The sequence below is a fragment of the Poecilia latipinna genome, unplaced genomic scaffold, assembly GCF_001443285.1.
Source record: "Poecilia latipinna isolate Pla-1442-1.1 unplaced genomic scaffold, P_latipinna-1.0 Scaffold186, whole genome shotgun sequence".
In the NCBI taxonomy this organism is placed as follows: domain Eukaryota; kingdom Metazoa; phylum Chordata; class Actinopteri; order Cyprinodontiformes; family Poeciliidae; genus Poecilia; species Poecilia latipinna.
Genome location: NW_015112802.1, coordinates 268,712 through 284,781, shown reverse-complemented (window position 1 = coordinate 284,781; position 16,070 = coordinate 268,712). Strand labels below are relative to the sequence as shown.

Below are 16,070 nucleotides of genomic sequence, written 5' to 3'. Positions count from 1 at the left end.
TGTTTTATTGTAAAATATTTGCCATCTTCATCTTTTGTAACAAGCTCAGACTTTCATGTAGTGACCTACCATATCTGCTCACACCACTGACTGCTTCCACTATAGGACTGAAGTTGCCATTGTCCTCCAGGCTCACCTGGAAATGAAAGAACGATTGTATTGTTGCTTTGTTTGAGGGGAGGTACAGAAACGGGTGGTTCCACGGTGAGGTCGCCTCACCTCAAAGAGAACGGCCAAGGCGGCCACCCGTCCTCCGTTCTCCATCGCGTCGTCTAAACTTTGAAATTCGTTGGGATTGTAACAGTAAATCTGCATCTGCGACACAGTCAGAGTCAACGTTATCTTTGGGTTTGAGTTGGAGAAGAAAATGTGTGGCGTACTGCTGACACTTACCTCCAGAGGGTATTTCATCCCGTTCAGGCTGTGTTCAGACCCATCTGACGTCGTATTACAGCGCCCCCAATGGAAGCTGAGTCTGGATACGCGAAACCTGGAACTCAGCCCTCCTCCACTTACAAAGAAGTCCCCTTCCAGGTTGATGACCACTAAAATGTTCATAAAAACAAATGTTTAAGCAGAACAAAACTCCATCTTAATGAAAATAAATTTACTTTGGCTCTTTACTGGTTCATGAAACAAACCAGAAAACCCCAATAAAACCGAGTCTACTGGATTACCAAGTGTGAAAACACCTTGAGATTCCCAAGGTACCTTCTCATACACAGGTACACCCTGAAGTCTAAATAAAGACCGCTGCAGATTCTGAAATGCACCAGAAATGACCTTAACTCTGTGAGCAGTTGAGCTGGTGTGTAGATTTTTCACATCACTAGAAGTTCACTTGTGCTGAAACTTTTAAACGCTCAGTGATGCTTAACCAACGTGCCGTGCATCCTGACAGATTTTTATTCCAGTAACACCCCGACAGAGCCGTTATATAAAATGTAGTCTTTGTGTGTCTCTCATGAGAGATATTTAGCTCTGGGAGCTATATCTGGGAGTCAGAGTGGAGAGAAGTTGCCTTTATGTGTATTGTTCATGCAGCCGACTGCACTCATGGTGTTGAAGCAGCATTAAATATGTCACTCTGGGACTATTTGCTGGGAGAAGATCTTTTCCCACCGAAGCAATTGTTATAGGTTAGCATGCCCATGACGATATGAATAAATCGATGAACTAAGCTAATAGCAAGTAGTTCTCACAAGCTTCTCTCATTAAAAGCTCTCAGATGTTAAGAAATCCTTATGAAACTAATTGAAACACGCAAAAAAAAAAATGTTGCATGAGCTCCTAATTTTGCATATGCCATTCATGCAACACATGCGTCACTTCTACACAACCTCTCAGATATTTAAGCAACAGCCATTTGATAACAGTACTTAATGTCATGTTGTTTTGACTGATGAAGATTTACTCATGTCGGTATGCAGAATGCTTGAAACTGAAGGTGTGTACTTTCTGATTAATTTGAATTATTTTAAATTTGAAGTTTCATTTTCAGACGATGAGTCTTTGACAGCATTGCAAAAGTAACATAGCCATTCCTGAATGCAACACTGAAATTCAAACCGGGATCCCAAAGGACACATTAGAATAGCTGCAAGGACATTTTTATATATTTTTCACAGTTTATTTTACCAGATAAGTTGGTTGAGGACTATTCAGGAAGCATCAAAATGAAAAGACTCATTCACCATAATCCCCTTCATAAAACTTGCCTTTCAATACACCATCATGTATACCAAGATATGAAGCAGTGTAACAGCAGTTTATAGGCTGAGTCAGTATTGCAAAAGCAAATCTTTTTACAGTTACACACCAGCTGAGTCTAAAACTGCTCCCTCAAGTCAAATATTAAGATTCTAAAACCTACTTTGCTTTTATGAAGGCTATCCTAAAGTTTTATAAACACTTTGATTTATATGGGTATAGAATTATGACTAGTTTATCATACAAGCTGTGTGAGATTTCTGCCATTTTCACTTTCATACCACTAACATTCAATGGACACACAGAGGCACAACACGGCTTGCAGCTCAGGCAGTATTGTACAGATGGAGAGGATAGAGTAGTTCAGACAGCTTTCATCTGTTTATCACTTCAGACATCACTTCACGTCTCTTCACATCGTCCATGCTCCCTCCCTCCGTCCTGCTCTTTTCTAGCGACTCCTCTCTTCATCGCTGCCTCTCAGCACTGATCTTTTCTCTTTTCATTACATGATCCCTCAGTCGGTGCCGTCTCTCTCATTGCTCTTCTTGCAATTACATAGTCTCTTTCGCTTCTTGTTTCTTTCCCAACAGCTCACTGTGTCATTAATCTTGGAGCTGTGGATCGTTTTTTTTTTTTTTTTTGAGGGGGCATATAAAAACTTAATCCTTCCACAGCTCAGGATTACCAAGTCTCGCTTTACGCAATCATTATATCAAAAATATTCCCACATGTTTCCATGGTGTTAAAGCTGCAGTATGTAATTTTTATTAAAAAATTTGTTTTTGACATATTTGTTAAAACTGTCACTATGTTGTGACAGTATAAGATAGATAATCTGTGAAAAGATTGACCTCCTTCTTGCAGAGCTATTATTGCCATCTGAAGAAATGCACCGCTCCCAACCAAAAACGACCAATCACAGCAAGGAGGAGGGGCTTAGCGCTGTCAATCAACCTCATGTATTCGCTACTAAATGTGATAAAGGCAGAGAGCAGAATAGAATAGAATACCTTCATCATTCCCCCCAGGAGGGAAATTGTCATTTCAGTACAGCAAGTCCAAAAGAACTTAAAACATAAGACATGGGTAGATAGGTGCCTGAGGCTGCAGCCATGGGAGGCCCTGCCCTTTCGTGACAATTTAAATCTACAGGAAAACTATTAATTCTACATAATTGGTGGCTATGATAAATAGCCTTAGCATTCGTAACAAGATCTCCTAGCTGCAGCGTGGAGAGGAGATGATTGGCAGCACTAAGACCCTCCTTCTAGCTCTGATTGGTTTATTTGTAGTTAGTTCACAGATTATGTCTCGTATCATACCACCACGACACAGAAATAATTTCAATAAATTTTGAAAAAACTATTTTTTATTAAAGTTACACACTGCAGCTTTAAGTACGGTGCTTATACAGGAGAAAAATGAAGTTGTAGAGACACTGGCTTTACTAGGATACTCAAATTTGAGGATTTGCTTAAAAAAATCTTTCTTTTTGGGGTTTTATACTTATGAAAGAAGGCGGTTTTAAACATACCAGTCTTCCCATTGTTTTGGATGGTGGTGGACTCTGATGTGGGAATTTGCCAGCCCTCTAGCTGCAGGTTCTGGAACTGCATCCGGACCTGGGTAAACATCTCATCGATGTCCACAGGAGACTGCCGGGCGCCATTACAGGACGGGTAACTCTTCCCCCAGTTCTGCTGGTTCAGGCTACCTGTAAGTATGAAAACCAGCTTAGTAAGTACTGCTAAAAAAAAAAAAAGTAGTGGAAGTCCACTCACAGTTGAGTTCAAAATTATTCATACCTCCAGTATATTTTAGGTTTAAAGTAATCTTTTTCATTTTATCAACATGCTTTCTTTGACAAGAAATTGTATTATGATACTGGAGTGTGTCCCTGCCAGAATCTGAGCTAAAGATTAAGGTGATGGCATCCTTAAGCCTCAAGTAGTCTAATAACACATCATGACCTGATCTAAGGAAAATTAATATCAACCAGTCTGAAAAGGGTTACAAAGCCATTTCTTTTTGCTGTGTAATTGGTTTTTTTATGTTTACTTTTTTTTTTTGTTTATCTGGCAGTGTGGTGGTCAGAATTGTTGTCTGAGTGCCAACAATTCCTGAAATTTACTTTCACAAGTGAAGCATTAAGGCTTCTATACATATAAAAAATATATTCTGAATTTCTTTTTGTGTATTTCAAATATAATGGACACAGATACGGAAAAGAAAGATAGAAAGCTGTGAGAAAGATTTAATAGGGAAAGGAGAAAAGAGGAAAGAAAGAAGCACAGAGATAATACAAGTTAATACCCTAAAAGTCTGAGAGAAAGAAACCCGACTAACAACATAACAACTACAACATCACTGAAAAGTACCCAACACTAGTCCTTTTAAGATATATTTAGTGCAGCCACAGCTCAATACGGAGTGACTACAAAACCATTTAGGAACAGAGACTTTGGGATTCCAGAGAATCACAGTGGGAATCATTATCCACAGATGAAGACATGGAAAAGTGGGGAATTTTTTTAGTGTCCACCCTAAAATTACTCCAAGAAAGCACTGACTTTTCATCCGTTAGATGACAAAAAAAAAAGCTCAACATGGAAAGATAGTGGGAAAAAACGGCATCCAGGGTGAAAAACATGGCTAACCAAAAATAACACAAGGATCTGTTCTAAGAGTTTTCATTGTGATTATATGATAATGTATAACACTAAAAAGTACAAAGTAAAGTAGTAAACATGCCTAATGCTTTACATTGCTTGAATTAGAAAAGAATGTCTTTTAGTAGTTTGAGTATGTGCCCACTCACATGCACCAGCTATGCTCACAGCAAAGTTGTAGAGAAAAGAATCCAAGGCTGATGAGCCGCTCAGTGAAGTGGTAGGGGGGATATTCTCTGAACATCTTTTTTGTTTTTTGTTTATGACTAAATGAGCTTTTGGCTGAATAATCTTCTCATGTTTGTCTTCGTTTTATTTTTTCAAGACGGTGCAGCATGGATTGTGCTGGAAGTCACTGATGCGGTGTGTGTGTGTGTGTGTGTGTGTTTTTTGTTTTATGAGGATGCTTTTCACATGAATTATGTAAGAGAGGATGAACACACGAAAACACGGAGACAAACAAAACTCAAAGCCAAACCAGCAGCAGCACAACATTCAGTCAGAGGGCCGTAACATGAAAGACAAAGCCAGTGTGCTTCTTCATATGTTAAAGCTTCATTAAAAATGAACCTTATGTGAAATGCAACAAAAAAAAAAAAAACAGCAACTTGTAAATAAAATATGAGCACATGTCAATATTGTAGGCTCTTGGCTGAAATTCCAGACAGCAATTGTGTGAATTTATTCATGATAGCGCGCCTGATCTGCACCTGCATTCAGTCGCATGCATGATCACAGCTGTCTGCTGGATGCATATGGTTTCGTTTATTATGTCTACACATTCGTGTTTGTAGGATTGACACTTCTTTGAGATGTTTGAGGTATATACGTTAAGGCATGTCTCAGTTCAGCTCACAGCACCTCAGTGAGATCAGGATATGGGCATTGACTAGGCCTTTACCGTGTATCGACTCTCAGACAGTCCTTTGTTGAATTTACTGGTACGTTTTGGGTATTTGTCTTCAGATCCAGTTCTACTAAAGGTTCAGTCTGGTCCATTGTACAAGCGACCAATACAACCAGCTTGTATGACACCATTCCTGGTCCCCCTTCAATTGTAGGTCTATAGGACAATGGTACGGTACGGTTAGGGTGGAGCTACTGCTACACAACACAGTCCATTGATTTGGGGACAGAATAACATCATTGCTTGACTCACAAGACGTACTAGCGCATCACATTCGTCGTCACTCTAGTATGACGCGGCGTTAGATGTGTGGGTTTAACCCCAACTGGTGGTGGAAACATTCTCCTGAATGTAACAGAATCCTAACCTCCTACAATCTTCTCTCTGAAGGCAACAGGCAGATCTCACCATGATGTTCACATTCACTTCAACAGTTAAGAGCAACAAATTAAACGTCAAAGCTCTAAACGATGGAAACCTCCTTCTAAATGATGAGCAAAGATGAAACAGGCATGTGCGCCTGATGACTTAGTCAATATTGGCAAAACTTATATCCATATGTCCAAATATGTCAAAAATACTAAATTATAGGTGAAGTCATATGTATTTTTTTCAAAAGACTGATTATGAAGATGCGTGTTTAATGGGAAGACTCCTCCTCTCTTCCTCATCACCAGAAAACATCCTGATCACAAACCTATTGTAAGAACTGACATGGCAGAATTATACAATTACACAGCTAAATCCCTGTAATTCATGAAGCCTATGTTTGTGTTGTGTACTGTGCTACAGTGTACAGTAAAGACAATGGGCATAATGAGGTCAGAGCAGATGGTTCAGCTGTCACAGGCTTTACATTCCTGGACGTGGATGTTTGTGTGGACGGTAGAGACATGGGCAAAACAAGCTTCATCTTGGCTGCACTGCAGCTTTTCTAGGTAGTTGTATTTGATGTAGATCTAGAAATCACATAGCCAAAAACATTTTACATATGTAACTGCATTTCAGAATGATGCCCATGTAACTAAGTTGCTTTTGTTGCATCATTGAGGGGGAAATCATTCAAATTTAGGTTCTACAGGTGCAACGACTGCAGTTCTCTGGATAATTGCCGGTCCTTAAAAAGCCAGACTTGCTGGTTCTGATTTTGGCCGATACCAAGTTTTTTTTGTCTGTAATGTTGCTAAATGTAGAAAGAAAATCTTTGAGTTGACAACAGTTTGGTAACTATTGTTAACTGTGAATGTGTAGACATGTCAGTCAAACCTCTCTCACAGCAGAGCAAAAGAGGACAGTGGTTTATTATTAAACTTTTGCATAAGATCAGCAGACAATATTGTCTTCACATGAAAGCATCAGCACATGCAACCCTATTAGGTCCTTATGAAAATATATTTTAGGAACAAAAATCCAAACTAAATCAGATTTGGCACAGAAATGTCCAAATACAACAGTTTGACAGATAAAGCAGACTTGATGCAATCCTTCAGTCTACTTCAGCTCCAGCTGCAGAACGCTGGCTCCTCTGGCTCCTAATAGCTGTCAGTATGTTGAAAATAAAGAGAAAGAGCACAAATGTAGAGTGGGAACATCAGCCCATAAAGCAGCTGAGCTAACATCTCTGTCACCCTCCTCTTTTCTGGACAGGCTCAAATTAAGCACTGCTTACAATAAAAGCAACAACCTCAACCTTTTCTGTGCCTAACCTCGCATTTCTCGCAATATTTATTCAGGTTTTCTGTTAGGGAACAAAGCCGTCCAGAATTCCAGCTGCAATATAAGACTTCCACGTGTCCGTCTCCACTTGTGCTCAGCGTAAAATAAACACGCGAACCGCGCGCACGTGCTGCGGCGCGTGAGGGGGGAAATGTCAGGAGGGTGTCAGCGGTCAATAGCCACATCTCACCCCTACAGCTTTATCTGTTAGCATCACCTCACACACACACACATATACACGCGCGCGCGTCGAAACATCCGCACACACCGAGCGACTCCGCTGACATAACGCTGCCATGGCAACAAGTAGCTGACAGTTTGAAGACAGGAATAAAAGGAAAAGAAAAAACCCTAAAGCCCGACTTGGATGTCACTGAAGACTGCTGTGCTAGGTTAAAAGCCGCACCGCCTCGCCTCGCGCGCGCGCTCGAGCTCGCGCTGGGAGAAAAATGGGGATGATTCAGAGAGGAAATTACTTTTCAGGTCTCTTAAGTTCCGTGTGATATTCAAGCGCGGTCAGACAAAGAAGTATGTAGATGTGTCACCAGCGCTTCTCCAAATCAGACCTTTTTTTTTTTTTTAATCTTAGATTCAGAAAATTTGAATATTAGGAACCCTTCTTCAGTCCTTTGTTCTATATAAATGTTAAAAGCACTTCAGATATCGTAAATTATCTAATTTTAAACCACAATAATACGTAATTTACTACATCTTTGGTATTATTATTGTTGGACTTAATTTAGAAGATCTCCAAAGTTAGTAATTGATTAATGTAACTGGTTAATGTAAATATCCTCAGGGATTATCTGAAATCCTAAAGGTTCCTAAAGAGAGTAGAAAGAAGTTCTTGTTTAGTTTTGATAGAATAACGTTTTATGTACATGCTTAGAAATTTTTTTGTTGCGGCTCTATAAGTGAATTGTATTTTTAAAGCATGATAGCTCTGGCTGTGTGTTTAGGATTATTGTCAAGCTGGATAGTGAACAAACCTCAAGTTTTCTTCAATTATCTTCTCATCAAAAAACATATAAAATCTCCCAATTTTTTGTTCCTGTTTAAAAAAAGAACTCCTCTCTCCTCCCTGATCCTACCTCTATTAGGGGTGCTCCAATAAATCAAAACCAATTTCCTTCATTTTGAAACTGGGATCCGCTCAGGCTTTTTAAAAATCAGTGATCAGCCAGAAAACTACAGTCAGTGCACCCAAAGCCACTACCGTGTTTCACAATCAGAATGGTGAAATTTTGTAAAGATCAAAAAGAAAATGAATTCTTCTTTCTTTCAACATTAATGTGAAGAAAATATTTTTCTTCTGATGTGACAGCGGTTGCTCTTTTTATTCTCTACATTCTTATCCTTTCAGGCCAGTTCTTTCACTTGGGGGTATCAGGGTGGAGGGGGGTCAGAGGCAACAAAAGAGAATGAGGGGAGTGAAGAGGACAAAGAGGGTGAGACAAGGTGATGAGGGAAAATATTAGAAAAGAAGCTCCAGAGGAAGGAATGTAGTGTAAGAAATTTCACATTTGCTCCAGAGCTGCAAGCAATGCAAATACACACACACACACACACACACGCACACACACACACACACACACACACACAATCCATGTGTGTAATGTGTGTTTTCTACCACTTAGAGCTGACGTCAACCTCTGCGTCTCCGCTCTGCCGAGTGAGCTAACTGTTCAGAAAACAGGGTAGATTGTTGGATTGAATAATGCAGGGCTCGGAGGTTTTTTGGGGACTGTCGGCTCCTGTTTGCTTCGCAGTTGGCAAAAAAATAGCTGAATATGTATTAAATATTCAAATAAGAGGCTGCTGGTGTTGTCTTAATGGCGCTTTCTGAATCTGCAATATTGCCGCTGCATTCGCAGGAGACCATTATTTTTCATATTCCATTCAGCGTTATTTTTAAATTAACTCGTGGCATCTTTTCACGGTGAAAAAAAAAAGAAAGAAAATCTAACAAAAATAATTTTAAAACATGAGCTGGAAGCAAGATGGAAAATCATTGACATCATTATTTATTTTTTACTTTGTGACTTGCAGTTTCCCAAGATAGAACTACATTTCCCATGAAGATATTGACCCATATCATTTAGGTTTTCCTTCACACACACCCCCACACATACACACTCGACTGCTACAGTGTGACACAGTGACAAGAGATTTAGAGAGAATCCAAGATAAGAAATAAATCTATTATGGATAATAGAGAGGCTTCACATGCAGAGAAACGGGCACATGATTCATTCAGAAGATCTAATACAGAGACAAGCTGTCGCACACAACAGCAGTCACCTCGTCTATCAATCAAACCGTTCTGATTTTTAGAGGGAAAAAGAGGCCTCGTGTGTTTGTCAGGAGATCTTAGGGGCCCTGAGATATCTAATCAGAACTAAGATCAGTCAGAGTCAGCTTTATTTGCTAAGTTTGTGCAGTTTTTTAGTGAATACAAATAGACATAAGAAGGGAAAATTGAGTTAGTGCACACACGCTAAAGTCGAAATAGCTTATGTCCAGGATGTGTGGAGTCTGCCTGTATTATATGTCTGAATTTCACATGATGGAAGACTATATTTGGATTTTTAAGGCTTGTTATTTTTTGCTCTTTAAGCTGTTGTTTAAATAGCAAAAAAGTAACTGGAACGGTTGCTTAAATAGAAGCCTAGAAGCACAGCAGTGGTGGAAAATAGCAAAAACACAGAAAGTCAAAGTTGTTTGAGACAAAAACAGTCACTAGTTGCACATTTTATTTTATCATTCCATTTTTAAAAAGTAGGGCTCTTTATTTGCATAGGCTCTTTTTTGACCTTAGTACGGTACTAGTAGGGGCTTCGACGGCCCTGTATAGGGTCGGCCCCCTGCTGTACCATTTTGTTCATTTTGATCGGCTCACCAGGTCCACCTTTCTGTTCATACTTTTGGGGTTTTGTGTTTCTTTTTTTGGGACATGGGGAACTGAGAGTATTTAACTCTCTCTTTTTTACTTCACAAAAAATCAAAGCAGCTGAACCAAAAGAAAAGTTCAAGAGAGTTTAAGAATAAAATAATTATTATTTTTGAACCCTCATTCTTGCCTCGTGTCCTCAAATATGTTGTGGCCTTGGTGGACATAACACCATAGCATTCATACTGCAAGAAGCATAAATACTGCTCTTGAAAAACATACAGATTTAAAATAAGCTTCTTTAGAGCACCACATACATGAAGAAGTGTGATTTAATTCACTAAGATGCAAAAAGAGACTTCATTTAATCATACGGTCAAATTTATTGATATTTTTAGTGCTCTTGTGGAAAAAATGGGAGAAAATAATAAAAATAATATTTTAGTCATTTTTTTTTTATATTTCCTGAAATTTATTATGTTAATGAATCAAAAATGATTATCACAAGACATTTTTCACAAAAAATGATAGATACACTAAATGCCCACCCCCACTATAATTAAAAATAAATAAATGTAATTTATGTATCAGTTGTCATAAGGGAGTCAACCCACAACCAAAGCTCATTCTGTTCAAGTATATTAGCCAAGTTTACAGTGAGGGGAAATAAATAAGTCTAGTTACCAAAAGAAGTCCTTACAAAGATGAACTGTGCGTAAACACACCAGCACACAGCAGTCACTAGGTGCTCACCTTTGGGGGAAATGCTGCAAATCTTTCACCGTTACATATCCAATGTTTGCTCCTGAAAAATACAGCGTAAACCTTTCAATCACGCCCCAAAACAGAGCACAGTTGATTTCTATTAAATGTTTATCCTCCAGTAGTGTGAAAATATTGTGTTTTTGTTCAAAGTTACCACATCTTTAGAGTCTAAGGCAGTCAGTGTGCACTGCAAACCTTTCTGCTAGGCACTTGAGATGTGTAAAAATGAGCTCTCCTGAAGCGTTTAGCCATTAATGTCCTCACAGTTCAAACCATCTCATGTGGCGGCCATTGTCATTAGCGCTGCAACACGCTGATTAAGACTGGACAAGAAGCAAGGAGCACAGAGCCTCTATTTGTGGATGAAGAAAGACACCTCTGCATGATTACCTCCCGACTCCCCGAAGGCTTCCAGAGGCGGCCGCACAGACTGAGCAGCAACTGGAGCAGAAGAGCAGCCAGAATGGAGTATTTAGTGACTAAGATGGCAGTTGAGAACATTGTGGGTGGTGTACTGAAGGATAAAGAGATGAAATGCACAGGAGGCTGGATGAGAGGAGCCTAAATATATAGAGCAAGCGACTCCTTCTCCTCATCTTGTTGTAGAAACACCACAGCAAGAGATTTCTAGCTCTCACATTTTAAAATAAAACTGAAAGAGAACAAAAAGGTTGGTGATGGATGCACCTGCTTCTGGCCAAATGCAGGTAAAGCCATGAAATGATGATGGTTGTGATTGCATCGGAAAACAGATTTCAATTCGATACCTGATCAGTTGGGTTCTGAAGAGTAATGTGGTGTTATAGTCCTGGTGTAAAGCAGTTAGCAAAACAACTCAAATTTTCTTGAGAAGAGAGAAAAAAATATTCTAGAGAGGAATGGAAGAGAACCATTGTAAAGTAAAGAGACCGGCTTCCTTTTTGACGTTTTGTTCGTAGGGTTGGCAGTTGATGCTTGTTCATGAGGCCAGCAGTCCGAAGACGGACCATAAAGTCATAGCCTGTATGTCAAGTAAAATCAGATTAGAGTGTGAAGAGTCAAACACAAGAGGTGTTTTTGTGAAATGCCAAATTATGTAATTCCTAAATGTGAAGGGAAAGTCTATTCTTTCATCAGCCAGCTGAATGATAAGGCCTGAAGATGTTCCATAAGAAGTGAGAAATTTGGCCACAACAAGAACGCTGTTCGCTGTGGCCGTAACATTTCATCCTTTGGGAGAAGTTCAAGTACAAAACTCCTTGTACAAAGTGGCAGAAGAAATGTTGATGAAATGCACTTCCATCTTCGACCACGACATTTATAAAGTTCAGACAGACCAAAACAGAGTTCTGGCTAGATGATCTGTTGAGAACAATGAGGATTTTGTGTAAAATCTTCTACAAGCTACTGGTTTCAAACTAACTCCCAGGTGTGTAACTCTCTAGTCTTATCTCATACAAAATGTTTCCAAATGGGTTTTGGATCTATGTCAGGTCACCTTACCAGAGCCAATGTATTTCCTGCTTTGAAGATGGTCGAATTAAAAAGAAAAAAAGAGGGGAAAAAAAACGCACTCGAATGAATCACTTCCACGTCTGCCAGAGCCCACCTCTTTCCAATCACATCGCTTCAGATGTGAAGGAATACGTAACACAAGCATAGCACACGGGGGTGGGAGTTATGCATAATTAAAACCTGAAGGTGTGTGGGTGGGTGTGTGTTCCATAGACAAAGCACAACTGAAGCCTGCGTGTCCCCCGGCTATGGTTCGGTGGGTAGAAGAGGAGAAACAGACGACAGGAGGCCAAAGAAACAAAAACAAGTAGACGGATGACAAAACATGCTGCAGTTATCTAGTAATAAATTCAACATTTGGATTCAGAATGCTCATAATGTTCTGAAGTGGCATAATCTGTCACGTTGCATAATCTTCCTTTGGTTCATGACACATTTATGAAAACTGTAGTGGGGAAAAATGTTTAATAATGAAAAACCAACAATTTATCAGAAATAAAAAATAAAAAAAAAACATACATGCAAATTCTTTTGATTAGTTACAGTGTGAACTCTGGAATATTCCTTTGGGAACTTCCTAGTAAATTTGTCAGGCAGGGGAAACTCTGGGTTAACGGGATACACAACGACATGCGCAAAAACATGCGTGGCAGATGGGACCCTAAGGGGTGTCTTCCAGGCACAAGGATCCCAGGGACCCCCTGGAGACAAGGCACAGAGTAATAATGATGGAAACACTGAACATTAAAAAAATCCTGTTTTTCATAAAAATATACAAAAATAGCAATGATAAAAAAGAAAAATCAAATGGGAGTGTAGCTCTTCAAAAGACGTTTTGAATATCCTGCGAATCATGTTTATAAAAAAGAAAAACTTTACTTTTTTTCCACCCTAACAAGCTTCATCTGGATTACCAGAAGATTATTATTTCATGTTGAACCAAATAAAAACATAAAAGCATTAATAATTTACAATGAATCCACTTGGGGAAACATAGAAGTAGAATTTTTTTAATCTCAAGAGTGAGAGATGTCCCAGAAGAGGTGGTATGCACAAAAAAAAAGGTATGTTTGGGTTTCTTTTCTTTTCTGAAGCTTAAAGCATGAATAAATCTTAATGATATTTTGAGGTTCTTACGGACTTTCAGACCATTGTTTAGGTTTTAGGTTGGATTTATGTTGATAATATTGCATTTAAATTTAGAATTTGTTTTGTTAAATTAATCTGCAACAATTATTTTTTTACTTAAATAATTGTTGCATTTTTTCCACTCAATATGGTACAAATGCAATTTAGTTTCTGTCCAACATTAAAGCTAAACCTTTTCTGTTTTAAGTCATTTGGGATCAACAAAAGGATTTCTATTTGAAACATGCCAAAACAATCAGGTAAAACATCTTTTGTTTGTGTTTCTTTGTTCAAATCTTTTCAAATTAAAAAATTCACATGCATTTCATTAATATTTGATAATTAAAATTGCCTTTTAAACACATTTTGTATCAAATATTTCGAGTTTCCTTCTACAATCTTCTCCCAACAGTTTGCTGGGACTTTGGCCCATTTGTTTTGACAGAACTGAATTTGGGGATTGGGTTTTTAGACTGCCTTGCTCAAGCACACACACTTTTTTAGCTTAATCTTAATCTCAGACCACACCAGCCCTGTTTAGTATGCTTTAATCAAACTCCAGTTTGTTTGTCTAGTGTGATAAGCTTCTAAATTTAAAGGTAAAAACTTCTGTGAGAAATTCTCAATGTCAGACAAAACAAATATGTCTTTCTTACATGGCAGGTTGGTAAGTAGTTGTATAAGCACAATTAATGAGAGGTATGTAGTCATTTAAACCTGCTGCAGTAAATCTAAGTGAACAGCCATGGTTTGTTGGAGGCGAGTTCATTGTAAAGGCCTATAGGGATTTGGATGTATCTTGTCTTGAAAGTTCTCCGACTCTCACTCTCTCTCGTTCCCCTGGCTGTCTCCCTTTCATTCGCTTCCCCCCAGTCCCCCCTTTACTTCTGACCTAACTAAAAACGCGGTGCGCTGTGCCTCACAATGAAGTGTGGTCCTTTCAAATGTTAATGCTTTTACTCTCGGCTCAGAGCACCGCACAAGGCGAGAAACAGAGCTGGACACAAAAACAAGCTTGTGTACACACACTTTTGCACACACACACATGCACGCACGTTTGTTTCACTATCTTTGCGGAGACTTTCCATTGACTTCCATTCATTTCTACAGCCTAACCCCAACCAAAACTCAATTTCTTAACCCAAAAACAGCATTTCTTCTTTGGGAGCAGTCTTGTCTGCTGTCGTCAGATGTCAATTGTTCTACCAGTTGCTACCAGATATGAGGTCTTAGCCTTCCACTCATTCTGTGCTGTCTGGACTTTGGATTTTTGTATATTTTCACCATTAAATCATCATTCTCACTCAACAACCTGGGGTCACGTTTTTAAGCCTCACTTTTAAGGTCTATTCAGGGGTCCTGGAGCGGAGGGTCTGTCGGATAGTCGAACCTCGGATTCAGGAAGAGCAGTGTGGTTTTCATCCTGGTTGTGGAACACTGGACCTGTTCCACAACCAGGAACAGGTCTGAGCCTGCTTCACTACTTCACTACTGTGAAGCAGGCGCTGTACCGCCTGCTTCACAGTAGTGAAGCAGGCTCACAGTAGTGAAGCAGCTCTCTTCACCAGCTCTCTCTGGTGAAGAGAGAGCTGAGTCAAAAAGCGAAGTTCTCGATTTACTGGTCGATCTACGTTTCTACCCTCATCTATGGTTATGTGCTTTGGGTCATGACCGAAAGAATGAGGTCCCGGAAACAAGCGGCCGAAATGGGTTTTCTCCGTAGGGTGGCTGGGCTCTCCCTTAGAGATAAGGTGAGAAGCTCGGTCATCCGGGAGGGACTCGGAGCAGAGCCGCTGCTCCTTCACGTCGAGAGGCATACCACCGTGTTAATAAACAAATAATCCTTCTTATTTGAGCACAGTCTACTTGGAAAAACGTGAAGATCTGGAAAATGTCCTCATGTTCCACAAAAGACCTCCATTTGTTGGTGAAAATTGTTATAATGGACCTCTATAGGTTGCATACAAGTATATACTCACACACACACACACACACACACACACAGTCACAGTGGTAGCTACAGTTACAGTGAATCTCAATAAACTACCAGAGGAACTCATTTGTGTTGATGAACTTCCAGACCCAACACAGACCCAACACAGAGAAAAGGAAAATGTGTATCCACTTCACTTCTGCTGCTGAAAGGTTGTTCATTATGCATGTCAGTGTATCACACAAAAAACCCATTCCAATTTGACAAACAAGGTGAAGGTGGCAGACAAATTGATTGTAAAGCTCTGACAAGAAGACAGAGCAATCTGAAGGATGAAATGCAGGTGCACCTATTGAGATTCAGTCTTTGTCACGTATAACAGCAGTAATGAGTAGGAAACGGATTGAAGCATTGACTTTGTATTCATCCAAGGTTGGAAGTAAGGGAGTAGGTCAGTAAGGGAGTAGGGAGCATAAACCCCATTGAATTTTGCTCAAATGAACATGTTTCGCAAGTAGAAATAGCTTTTGTTCTGTTGTAATTAGGCTTGGTGTCTAATGGTTCCTAAGTATTTCAGATTTCTCGTTCTGATTATCATCATTTGGAGGTAATGCACTGAAAATACTGTGCTACATCATTTGACAAGCAGCAGTTCTTCCCATTAATATTCATGCTGAAATCTGCTGAGAGTGGGCTTTAGAAAAACTTTTCACATTGCTGTCACTCTAAGTGATCAAACCGATGATGTAATTGTAAATAATCAACTAAACGAAACAGTTTGCTTTTATAACTCCAGGTGAGATCTATTAGCAGCAGTGGGAATCATCATACATCTTAGCATTTTACAGCTAATGT

At 39.4% G+C, this 16,070-nt stretch overlaps 1 protein-coding gene across 4 annotated transcripts in view; it reads right to left on the bottom strand.

Moving 5' to 3' along the window:
* Positions 1–16,070, bottom strand: part of ptprz1b (protein tyrosine phosphatase receptor type Z1b) — a 59,361-nt gene that overhangs the window by 20,819 nt on the left and 22,472 nt on the right. For all 4 annotated transcript variants that reach the window (XR_001424746.1, XM_015030567.1, XM_015030568.1 and 1 more), the window contains exons 3-6: positions 3,248–3,427; positions 394–545; positions 220–315; positions 70–136 (exon numbers count right to left, since the gene is read on the bottom strand). Coding sequence is in view for 3 of the 4 variants with exons in the window: in XM_015030567.1 (XP_014886053.1) it covers positions 70–136; positions 220–315; positions 394–545; positions 3,248–3,427 (495 nt within the window). In the remaining variant the exon portion in view is untranslated. The remainder of the gene's footprint in view (positions 1–69; positions 137–219; positions 316–393; positions 546–3,247; positions 3,428–16,070) is intronic.